This window comes from Balaenoptera borealis (assembly GCF_965194805.1).
Source record: "Balaenoptera borealis genome assembly, chromosome: 21".
Classification (NCBI taxonomy): Eukaryota; Metazoa; Chordata; class Mammalia; order Artiodactyla; family Balaenopteridae; genus Balaenoptera; species Balaenoptera borealis.
The window spans coordinates 13,139,734-13,152,767 of record NC_138880.1 but is presented as its reverse complement, the minus strand read 5'-3'; the positions used below and the strand labels follow the sequence as shown (position 1 = coordinate 13,152,767).

The 13,034-nt window shown below is 39.0% G+C and overlaps 1 protein-coding gene across 8 annotated transcripts in view; it reads left to right on the top strand.

Moving 5' to 3' along the window:
- The window catches only part of WRN (WRN RecQ like helicase), a 125,918-nt gene that overhangs the window by 71,711 nt on the left and 41,173 nt on the right, over positions 1-13,034 (top strand). For all 8 annotated transcript variants that reach the window (XM_082374930.1, XM_082374931.1, XM_082374927.1 and 5 more), the window contains 2 exons: positions 6,965-7,139; positions 10,927-11,108. In XM_082374930.1, coding sequence (XP_082231056.1) covers positions 6,965-7,139; positions 10,927-11,108 — 357 coding nt within the window. The remainder of the gene's footprint in view (positions 1-6,964; positions 7,140-10,926; positions 11,109-13,034) is intronic.

Here is a 13,034-nt window from a genome sequence, read left to right as displayed (position 1 = left end):
TTTGGACTGGGGAACAGGAAAAAACTTTTAATAGTATCAAACAGGCCCTCACGAAAGCTCCTGCCCTGAGTCTTCCCAGTTGAAAAAAGCCATTCATCTTGTATGTGGCTGAAAAGCAGGGTTCAGCCCTGGGGGTCCTAATACAGAAGCTGGAGAAGTTCCTCAGCTTATAGGCTATTTTTTCAACAACTAGAAGTTGGCCTGGCTGCCTTCGGGAAGTAGCTGCCTCTGCGTTATAGGAAGAAACTAACAGGCTTACCTTTGGACAGCCACTGGAAGTCCAGACCTCCCATCAAGTACAAGGGATCCTGGAGATCAAAGGCCACCATTGGCTAACTGGAGGCTGCCTTACTAAGTACCGGGCTTTGTTCCTCGACTCCCCAGAGGTAACCCTTAAAACTTGCTGCACCCTCAACCCAGCTACACGGATGCCTGCTGACAGCCCAGAACTAATACATTCCTGCCTCGAAACCCTTGACCAGGTCTATGCCTGTAGGTTTAATCTAACAGATCAAGCCATAGAAAACCCTGAGGAAGAATGGTTTACGGACAGCAGTAGCTTTATTAAGGACGGGGTCAGGAGGGCAGGGTATGCTATCATGAGCGCTCATAGTGTCACAGAAGTGAAACCTTTGCCACCCAACACTTCAGCCCAGAAGGCTGAACTGATAGCTCTAACCCGAGCCTTAACCCTAGGGGAAGGAAAAATTATAAATTTATAAACAGACTCAAAATATGCCTTCCCTGTTCTACATGCCCACATAGCTATCTGGAAGGAAAGAGGACTTTTGAATGCCAAAAATTCCCCTATAAAATATGGGATTGAGAGCCTACATCTCATAGAAGCGGTTCAAAAACCAAGACGAGTAGCAGTCATTTACTGCTGCGGACACGAAAAAGGAATTTCACAAATTACCCAAGGGAACAACAGGGCAGATCGGGAAGCAAAGAAAGCTGCCCTGATACCCACAACAGAAATGGCATTGATCCCATCCCTTGCCCCTTGTAGCATTGTACCCAGATACTCAACTTCTGAAGAGACCTGGCCACGAGACCAAGGGGGAACCAAAGGGAACAGATGGCTGGTGGCACATGGATCAAAAATTGCTCATACCTCTTTCTGACCAATGGAAAATTATTAAAGGGCCACGTGATTCCTCCATCTGGGGGAGAGAGAATGAGAGAGAAAACCACTCCATGTCTGCTGTGGTTTTCCAGCTTTTTACAGGAAAGGGCTCCCAGAGACAATCAGAAGGGTTACTCGAGCCTGCGCCCTCTGCACCACCCATAATCCAGAGGCAGCCTCAAGCCGCACCCCCTCCCCCTCTCGTTAGCCCAGCCCAGTGACGTGGGACTTACCCAGGAGAGGACTGGCAAATGGGTTTCAGTCAGGTGCCCTCTTTCCAAGGCTTCAGATACTTATTAGTATTTAAAGACACTTTCACTGGATGGGCAGAGGCCTTCCCCAGTAGGACAGAAAAGGCAACCGAAGTGGCTAGAGCACTTCTATCAATAAAAGAAATCACTCCTAGGTTCAGGTTACCCCGCCACCTCCAGAGTGACAGTGGACCCTCATTCAAAGCCAGGGTTACCCAACAGCTCTCGCAGGCCTTAGGAATCAGGTACCACCCGCATTCGTCCTGGAGACCTCCGTCCTCATGAAAAGTAGAACAGGCTAATCATACCCTAAAGAAAACCGTGGGCAAACTGTCAGGAAACCAGAACCGTGGTACCGCCTGCTGCCAATAGCTCCCTTAAGGGTCAGGGCGGCCCCTAAAACAACCACAAAGTTAAGCCCCTTTGAAATGACACATGGAAGGCCATTCCTTACCCTGGACATACTAACTGACCCAGAAACCAAGCCCATCTTAAATTATAAACCTGGGCCAGGTCCAAACGGCCATAAAAGAACATGGAAACAGAACCCAGCCCTCCCCAGGTAAGAGCCCCAGTCACTCCATTGTAAATCCTGGGGACTGGGTGCTCTTAAAGACCTGGAAAAATGAGTCCCCCGGGCACCCAGCTACTCCCAAAGTGGAAGGGTCCTTAACAAGTCCTGCTGAGCACCCCTACAGCAGTTAAGCTCCAGGGAGTCACGAGTTGGGTCCGTCTGTCCAGGATTAAACCTGCCTCCACTGATATGTTACAGGAACCCGAAGACATATATCCCAGCTATTCCTGTGAACCTACCTAAAACCCTCAAATACCCCTTCTAGAAGGTGATCCCTGAGCCAGTGACAACCGCATTGATAAGTAAACTCTCGCTTTGACATTGATTCCTTTGGGACTCTCTGGGTGACAGAAACAAGACAAGTGATGGTAGGCTGGGACTCCATAATTGCTACTGGGCTTTCGTTTACTATATGATTTCTTTTGATGTTTCTTTGCTACTTGCTATCTGGTTGCTTCCAAAATTAAAACCCTGATTGATGCCATTATGAAGTTATCAGTCACCCTAACTTTTCTCTCCCTGTTTTGGGGATCCACATCAGGGGAATAGGAATCCAACGCAATAGTAAATCTCTCAAGAATTATAGCTCGGGGATAAAATCTACCCCAGTGCTGGATCTGTCATCCCCATCCTCAGAGCAATGCCTGTGGGTTAAAAACAAACTAATCTTTACACCTAGCAGTGACGACCTTACCTTACTGAGGGTCCTTCTAACCCTACTCGTAAAGTTCGTATTCCGTCCCTAGCGCAACTTCCGTGCTTTAGACCTTAACCCCTCGCGTCAATAGATCTGATGAGAACCACACACTTATTTTAAATTGCAATAAGACTAGCTTGTCTTGCTGCCACTGCCCCTATGCAACCAGCATGAAAACTTGCAGTAACACTCTGGGGAACCTTCAGAATCTGATCAATGCCTCTGTTACTCCAAAATTTAATTGTTCTCACCAGCCCTGACAAAGACATACAGGTGGAAATCTCACCCATTGGTGCCCTCACCACAAATACAATCAGAGACTAAAAAACAAGGACAAGGCCCACATGGGATATGTACTTACTGGACAGGAAAAACACCAATTGTCTGGAGTGTAATGTAGCCCCCCCCCACCCAACGCCTACGGAAGAGTCCCCACCCCTCATGCACCCTCATATAATGGTGGGCCTCCCTCCCCAAGCTGTAACGGGATCCCCTCTTGGGCAGGTTCTCTAGAGAATTGGTTTAATTCTACAACAGTGCGTCAGGCATTTGTCCCTTCTGGATATCTGTTCCTTTGTGGTCTAGACATAAACCCATTGCCTCATCAGAACAACCCCAATCCATCTTTCCCTTTCCCAGGATTAGCTGTAGCCTTTCCTTGTATAGACAATGCTCTGTTTACGGGACAGTGTACATTAGGCCAACTGAGTAATCAAAGGAACCTAGGTATTACCATCCATAATATCACCCACCCCTGTGGCAAAAGGGCAATTGGCCTCATTTTGGCAGGGATTGGAGCTGCTACTGGGTTGGCGTCCCCTTGGGAAGGCTTTGCTTAGCATGAAGCAGTGCTCCACAGACTTTTGGATAACCTTGTCAGCTCTGAGCAGGTCCACAGGGAATGCACTTTACAAACTTTCGTTGTCTGTTAGTTCCTCAGCTGATGTAGTGATGGATAACAGACTGGCCTTGGACTTTCTTCTGGCTGAACAGAGAGGGGTATTTGCAGTTATTAATAAGATATGTTGTACCCACATCAACACCACTGGGCTAGTAGAAGAGGACATCAAGAAAATGTATGACCATGCCAGATGGCTTCATTCCTTCGGACAGGGATACCCAAGCACTGACTCTATCTGGACTGCTATCAGAGGAATGTTACCAAGCGCAACCTTGTTCTTACCCCTGTTTGGGCCTCTAGTTGCAATAATCCTTTTACTGATCTTTGGTCCCTGCCTTTTTAATCTGCTTGTTAAGTTTGTTTCTTCCAGATTGCAGCAATTCCATATCAAGATGATGGTGGTGCAGGGATTCTAGCCACTCCCTGAAACAGATCCTGCTGGGATAACAGCAGAAGCCTTTCTGGGGTCCCTTGACAAGGCAGGGTGAGAGTTCCACGGCACCAGTTAGGTAGGGTCCACGAGCCCAATGCCAGCCTGAAGCAGCTTCAGAAGGACCTTCCCCCTTCATCCTCCCAATAAAGATTCCTTGGGGTCCACACCTCTCAGACGGGATTTGAAGTAGGCGATAGATGGGCCCCAGGCTGAGCAGCTGCAGCCAGTCTTCTGCTGTCACTTTGAGATAAGATGGCAGCAGGAGCATTGGGCCCTGAGACCACAGTTTCCTCATTCTTGTGGTCAAGGGGATTTCTCAGCCCAACACATGTGTAGAGAAGGTCCTCAGTTGTCCCCTAAGGAATTCCGAATAACATAACTCTAGGGGGAGGGGCCAAAGGAGGGAAGAGACACCAGCCCATAATATGTCCTGCCAACCTCCCAGAAACCTTTGAGCTGACCAGGAAGGAACCTGAGTCAGGCCAAATATGGGCACAAGCAAGATGATTGGCTAGAGAAAACCTGGAAGACTGCCCCATATATGTGATCTAAGCCACCCCTATTGGGTGCAGCTAACTCTGCGAGTTCGCCCATGTGCTCTTCTGCATATACTTTGCTTCTCATAAATGCTGTATCTGCTTCACAATCTTGGTCTCTTTGCTGAATTCTTTCTTCAAAGAAGACAAGCACCGAGGTCCTTTTACCAGCCATTTCACTGCTGTAATCAATAGGAATTTTTACTGCTTTGATTTTTCTGCTCTATAAGTTCAGATTTTTGTGTTTTCTGCTTTTTTTAGGGTAAAAAGTGATCCATATTGTTCGTATCAATTTGAACAATACAGATGCATGTAAATTGAAGAGTACGTAGATTTTTTTTCCAGTCCCATTCCTCAGTTATTATTACTGTTGATATTTTTGCATTTAGCGTTTCAGGTGTCTGTTCTTTGTACTGTGCAAATATGCGTTCCCAGTTGTTGTTGTTAGGTTGCTATAGTATGTCAGTTTTTTCTGCAATTTTCTCCTGTTATATAAAGTATTGCTATCTTTCTATATATTACATTTAATGTTTAGGATGTTACAATATTCACATTTTGGTGCACAATTTTTCCTTCTTTGAAAAATGTTTTTTAAATGAGATTCTTATACATTTAAAAGATATTTTGCTTTTTTTTTTCACTCCATGGAGTTATCTACTATGAATTTTTTTTTTTTTTTAAACGGCTCTGATGTCCTGCTAGCCATCTTTTTTTTTTTAAATTTATTCATTTATTTTATTTATGGCTGTGTTGGGTCTTCGTTTCTGTGCGAGGGCTTTCTCCAGTTGCGGCAAGCGGGGGCCACTCTTCATCACGGTGCGCGGGCCTCTCTTGTTGCGGAGCACAGGCTCCAGACGCGCAGGCTCAGCAACTGTGGCTCACGGGCCCAGCCGCTCCGCGGCATGTGGGATCTTCCCAGACCAGGGCTCGAACCCGTGTCCCCTGCATTGGCAGGCGGATTCTCAACCACTGCGCCACCAGGGAAGCCCTCTACTATGAATTTTTGACATGGAAGTCCATTTGGTCACTCTCAAAAATTGCTTTGAGTAGATTATTCAGTAAGACTCGTAGAGTTAAAATTACTGTCTAATTTTTCCCCTCTAAGTTTTCAGTGACTTTTGCCATAGTCCTTCTTAAAGGTTTTATATACATTTAATTTTTAAATATTTACTTCACATTTTGTAGTATGAATGTATATGATCATGAACATTTAGATTATTTTTCACTGATATAGTTTTGTCGTGAATATTTGTGTATATATATCTTTTGGCAGATGTGTGTGTTTGTAAAATAGATTCCTAAAATTGAAATTGTATCACAGGTTATGCACATTAAAAATTAAATAAAATAACTTTTCCTAAATCTAAATAGTATATTCTTTTTATATTGGTTAGGTCAGCATAAATGAATGTATTTACGTAAATGAATATGTTGATGAATTAAATGTTCTATGGAAATCATTATTTATACTTTTAATAAGTAAGCACAAGTTTCTAAAACAGGCTTTCTAACAGATGTTATTTTCTATAATGGTCATATAGTCTCAAGATACTAGTAAATACTTCCTTGAACTATAAAAATGATCTTTTACTATTGCATGAAAGTTCTTGCTTTTTTAGTAAACAGATATAGAAACTCAATTTTACGATCAGAAGAGGGAATAAGAATAATATAAATTTTATTCCTTCTCCTATGTAAACATTACATTTCTTATATAAATGAAGACTAATTGTTAATCTAGTGCTTTGCAATTCCAAAGGACGGTAATTGCGTTTCCATTAGTTTACAGGTTTTTTTTTTTTTTTTTTTTTTTTTTTAAATTTTATTTATTTATTTATTTATTTATGGCTGTGTTGGGTCTTCGTTTCTGTGCGAGGGCTTTCTCTCGTTGCAGCGAGCGGGGACCACTCTTCATTGCGGTGCGCGGGCCTCTCACTATCGCGGCCTCTCTTGTTGCGGAGCACAGGCTCCAGACGCGCAGGCTCAGTAATTGTGGCTCACGGGCCTAGTTGCTCCGCGGCATGTGGGATCTTCCCAGACCAGGGCTCGAACCCGTGTCCCCTGCATTGGCAGGCAGATTCTCAACCACTGCGCCACCAGGGAAGCCCAGTTTACAGGTTTTTAGCAAGGCTTCCGCTTCAGTAAATAAACTTGTCTCTGGTTTTAATTTGAACAAAAAAGTGAAGTTAAAGGTGTTTGGGTTTAATATAATTTATTTCCACATTTGAGTGTCTAAAATGTTTCAGGCGTTTGTTAAATATGTCATTGTTTTTTATATGCTTTCTCCTTTTAGTTTTTACTAAAAGGAAAATTAAAGTTTAAAAACTAAATTAAAATGAAATTAAATTAAAATTTTAAAAGAAAGGGAAAATTAAATTAGGTAAAACTCAAACTGGTCTGAAGCTTATATGTATATGTTTGTCCTTTTGCTCTTCTTTTTCTTTAGTACTGCTTGGGAATTTGAAGGTCCAGCTATCATCTACTGTCCTTCTAGAAGAATGACAGAACGAGTTACAGCTGAACTTAAGAAACTGAAGTTAGCCTGTGGAACATACCATGCAGGACTGAGTATTACCTTAAGGAAACAAGTTCATCATAGGTTCATGAGGGATGAAATTCAGGTGTGAAGATTGATCATCATTACTGTCTGTTCCCCATAGTGGAAACAGATATTTCTCTAATATTTATTTACAAGATCTTTATTGAATACCTTCTTCTTCTTTTCTTTCCAGGAGGGACAATAAACTTTTTTTAATTTTTTTTTTTAGTTAAAAATGTTTTAAATTTTTTTAATTTAAATTTTATTTTATATTATAGTTGATTTACACTGTTGTTAATTTCATACTATATATAAAATAGATAACTAATAAGAACCTACTGTGTAGCACAGGGAACTCTATTCAATACTCTGTCATGACCTATATGGGAATAGAATCTAAGAAAGAGTGGATATACGTATATGTATGACTGACTCACTTTGCTGTACAGCAGAAACTAACACAACATTGTAAATCAACTATACTCCAATAAAAAAATTAATTAAAAAATTTCTTTAAAGTTGGAATTGAATTTCATAATTTAAGTCTAATCGTGAAAAATACTCATTTTTCGTTTAAAAAATTGAAAACCAAAAAGGTATATAAAAACATTTCAGGTGTACAGCCAAGTGATTTATTCATACATATACATTTGAATACCTTCTTTCTGATGAGCATAAAGCAGTCACTCTGATAGAATCAGTATATAATGTGGGAGATAGATATGTAAGAAAACTATTGCAGGCTAGTATAAATGGCAGCCTGTACATGGAATAGTGTTTAGGTGCACAGAGGAGGGAATGCTGGCTGTTAAGTTAGGTCGTGTAATGGGGTTGGTTCACCCAGGAAGAAGCAATCTGAATAGAATCTGAACAAGTGAATAACAGTTTGTCAAGTGTGCAAGGCCAGGAGGTGATGAGGGAAAAGGAATAGGTTATAGAATTCCAGGAAGAAGGACTGGCATGTGCAAAGGCACTGTGATATGAGAGAGCATACTGGGTTCAGGAAATTGTGAGTCGTTTGCAATGGTTGGAGAAAAAGGGAGTATGGAGTAGGAAGGGCACAAAGTATAGGTAAAAAGGCAGGGAGGAATGGTGGAGACTCGTAGCAAAAGAGTTGAATGGGTTGTTTGGCCAGGTTGTAGAGGGTCTTAAAACTTGCAGAGGCAAGCTGGGATTGGTGTGAAGTTTCTCTAGTTTTTCCAGACTACTTTAGCCGTAGAATTCTTTATTTAAATGAAATTTTATCTAATAGGTAAAGCAGATTAAAGTAGAATCATTCTTGTTGAAGTTGATGTGAGGGATGAAGGGGTCCAAGAGCTTCCCTATCTCCAAGTCAGTCCCTGGGGGTATTTTAGAATGCTCTGAGTTCTGCATAACAGAATTTGGAAACCACTGTGACAGACTACTCTATATTTTTGAGCAAGATAGTAGTATTATAGAAACATTAGACTGGGAGCACCAAGTAGGATTGATCTGAAGGAGAAAAACTGAAGAAAGGAAGGGTATTGATGAAGTTATTGTGAAGTGTTACAGCTGAGATTCATACAATGACTGGAATCCTGTTTCAGTGGGTGTCATACAGATTATTTGGGAAGATTTAAATTCAAGCCATGTGAGTAGGTTTAAATCAACACTAGCAACATCATTTCCACACCCTGTCACTCTAAGCCTGGACTAGTCATCTCAAATTGAGAACTTAACTTCTGCTTTGCATTTTCTGTCAAATAGGTCATCCGTTTCCTCTGTATCTAGATCTGTGTATGCAGTTCACTGTGCATTGTCATGATGCAATATATACCTGCCTGAAGGCATCTGTTCTCTTTCCTCCTCTTCTTTCCAAAGTTAGGAACAGCTATCACAACTGCCTGGAGTAGAGATTTTATCCAAATTCTTAAATGCTTACATGTTTATTCTGTTATCTCTGGAGCTTGAAAAGTATCAGATAAAATTTATTAGCTGCTGCTTATTGAATCTTAACAATGAATCTTCGAGGCAGTAATTGACCAGTTGTTTCTTCTATCTTGGTGTATTACTAATTATTCATTTAGATAGAAACATCTCCCAAAGATATGAGGGAGGCAAGATTTTTTTTCTTTCCTATTATTCATAACCAAATCTAACCACATTTGGATGTAGATTTGCATTTTGAGTTTGTGACCATTCATTCTTTTAATCCTGACTTTTAGTTTTATGTCCTTTTGTATTTTATTTGCCTTTTCACGATGGTTTGAATTCCTTTCCTTTCTGGAATGAGGTTATGAATAAATTATTGGATAAAATATCTTCATTTACACCTGAGTGTCTATAAGGATATTTTGAAAATCATGTCTGCAGAATAGGTTGATCTCATCTAAAAACAGTATCATATGATAAAAATTAGATCTTAAAAGTTCTCATCATACAAACACACATATACATACAGACACAGATACATACACACACAGTAATCATGTGAGGTGATGGAGGTGTTAAGTAACCTTACTGAGGTAATCAATCATGTCACAATATATATGTACATCAAATCATTATGTTATATATTTTAAACTTACATAATGTTATATTTCAATTATATCTCAATAAAGCTGGAAAAAATTGAATAAGAAACAACATTTAAAAAAGAAAAATTGGAATTATTATATTGCTTATTTACTCTTAAATACAGTAAAACTGCCTAGTTTTATTCACTCAGAGCTTTTTCTTAATATTATTTCCATCCCTATATTTATTTTTCTTTCATCTTTCTCATATTTCCCTTTATTTGTCCTCCCTCCCTCCCTTCCTTCCTTTCTCTTTTTTCTACTCTTGGTGCATCGTAACACATTTTTAAAAATGGCACTTTAATATTTATCAGTTATACACACACATAGTTTAACAAACCAAATCGTTCTCCAGTGCTTACAATGAAAAGCGTCAGCCCCTCATTTTTTCCCCGCTTCTTTTTCCTACTCCCAGCTCTTTTAGCTTAGTCTTTTGGTGTTTGCCACTGTATCTTGCAATAATTTGCTTATACTGCTGCTACTTAGTTTATTTATTTATTTGCTTATGAGATTTAGGCATTATCTCTTGTTTCCCTACTATGAAAGATGAAGATGTAGCTCTTTCACATCCCTTCCTGCCCTTCTCACCCCATCCAGAGGTTTCTACCCCCTTCACTTCCAATATTAATATCATAATTTTGGTTAGATCAGTATGTATATTCAAATATTATATATTTATGTATTCTCTATAAATGTTTTTTATCTGTAAGGCATGTAGTATATTTACAGTTACTTGTACATATTTTGTATTCTTACTATTAATACTTTAAAAAAAATTTGTGTAGTTTTTTTTGGTGCTTACCACTAATTTTTCCCTAAGATTTCCTCTAGTCATGTAAATCTGATCTTGGTATACTCATTCATATTAGCTATTCTACCAATTTTATCCTTTTAAATATGCAGAGATAAATTCATGATTCATTCTACCATCTTTAATGAGAAGCTTCCTTCTACCTTAGAATAATGCTAGAAAATATTAAGATACTATGCAGTCTTGAAACTTCATAATATTATCCCAAAGGCTCATTTAATATAATAAATAGTTTAAGAGCCTCTTTTGTGTCTTATACTCATATGCATTCAGAGAAACCACTTTATTTGCTTCTTTTAATAGAGAGGGAACAAATCCTATTTTATGGTCACCATTCCTTAATCTGTAAATTGGGCAGATAATCTTTTAATCTATAAGCGATTGGCTGAAATTATATTAAATTCAGTTTCATGCCATGACTTTAGTTAACTAATGAACTAATTATTCTTACCAAAAGGTAAACATGTAAGGTTTTAGTTCTACTAAATGATTGTCAAACTATGTTGTTATTTTATTCTCAGTGTGTAATAGCTACCATAGCTTTTGGAATGGGCATTAATAAAGCTGACATTCGCCAAGTCATTCATTACGGTGCTCCTAAGGAAATGGAATCATATTACCAGGAGATTGGTAGGGCTGGCCGTGATGGACTTCAAAGTTCTTGTCATGTACTTTGGGCTCCAGGAGACATTAACACAAATAGGTAAAAACATTTATTGCTTTCACCCTTGCAGATTTCTTTCTTTCCACCTAAGCTTCGAAAGTATTTGAGACAACATTCAAAATTTAAAGTTATGTGTATAAGTGCATTTAAAACCAAAAGAAAACAGAAGACGTCTAAGAAGAACTTTGTGGTGTGTTGCTACCCAGAGGAGATGACCTAATTTCTTCTATACCTCATTTAGTGTGAAGAGTTAACTAAAACAGCACTATACTGGGAATGTAACGTAGACCTTATGGAACACTTTTTAATATTGTTCATCAATGAGCTGTTTTTCTCCTCAGGTTCTCTCAAGTTTTGATATGTCTTCAGCCATCGTTACTTTAGATACCATTTATTTTGTTTTTATTTTTTTCTTCTCACGCTGCCATGGTGCTTATTCTAAATGACTTCTACCAATCCCAGTTTGTCTCTAATTACCATTTTTGTTTCCTTTGTTAGTTCTAGGAGAGCATGCCAGCTCTCCTTGGCAGTGTGTGAATGATCACGTTGCCCTGTACTGACTGACTGCCATGGAAAAAATATTGTACTTAGTGTTTAGATACAGGAAAACCATTCCACTTACATACTAAACAGGTATCTTGTTGGCACTTATGTTCTGTGAGATTGATATTGAAAGGAAAACTTCATCTTGCAAAGTTTTAGGGGCAGGGTTTACCAACTTATTCCTTCATCCATAAGAAAAAAAATTCAAGAAAAAAAACCTATACGTGGTAACTGATGGGCCTGCCGAGGTGAGGTGTTTTCAAAATGCACCTCCCTGTAGCTACATAAGTTGAGCTCTTGGGTGGACCTGTTAGCCCATCTTATTAAAATGATGAGATATCTAATACAGTTTTTGTTTTTATTTATTACTCAACGATTTTTTTTGGAGTACTCACTATGTTCCAAGCATTATGCTTTGTGCCGCGGATCCAATGATAAATAAAAGCAGATATAGAACCTGTTTTTATAGAGTTTACTGTATAATGGGAATGGCAGGTCTTAATCGCAGAAACATACAACCGTGGATACATAGGGTTCACTTTATTGCTCTTTTGTGTTTGAAAATTTCAATAACCAAAAGTTTTTTTGAAAAGGATCATGCAAATTTGTATAAAATTATAACTGTGTTAAGTGCTATGAAGGAAATATGCATTGAGTAGTGAGTATATTATGGGTGTGTGTTTACCAAGTTATAAAGGTCAGATAAGGCTTCCTTGAGGAAGTAATGGGTTAACTTGAGATATGAAAGAAGAATAGGGATTAATTAGGTAAGAATGCTTGCTATAAATTTTAAGCTTCTTTTAAGAGTAGTCACTAACTTTTGTTTCTTAACATACAGTCAATAAACCATCTTCTTAAACAGAACAATTATTATTTTCCTTTTGATGCTGGTGTCTATGTGAAGCTTTTTATAAACTAATTTAAAATAATTGGGATAGAACACAGCTATGCATGCTACAATTAAATTTGGGATTGCATCAAACATAAGTTGATTCCTACCAGTTCTGATTTTATTTGTGCATTGTGTTAAAGATGCTGAAGACTTAACAGCCCAAGTTTTATATTGTGGCTTGGCAGGTTCATCAATAGATATAGTTCCTGTGTATCTGAGTCTCAAAAGATATTTTAAATGGTTATCTCATTAAGATTTAACAGGGAGTAACAGTGATTAGTAATCAAATAGTGGTGCCAGGAAATCCACTCTTGAATCTTTAGTACAGACTGGTTGTTCTTTGCATCCATATTAAAGGAAATAAAACTATAGGGTTAAACAGCATTAAAAAAAAATTCAGCAAGGATTGAGGCCCGGATCTCTGCCATCCTTGTGACAAACCTCTTCTACTAGAAAAAACAAAGTTTTAGAATAAATGGAATAGCTGGTTTTCAGATGAAAAGATCACTGTAATTCACAAAATTTTTAGT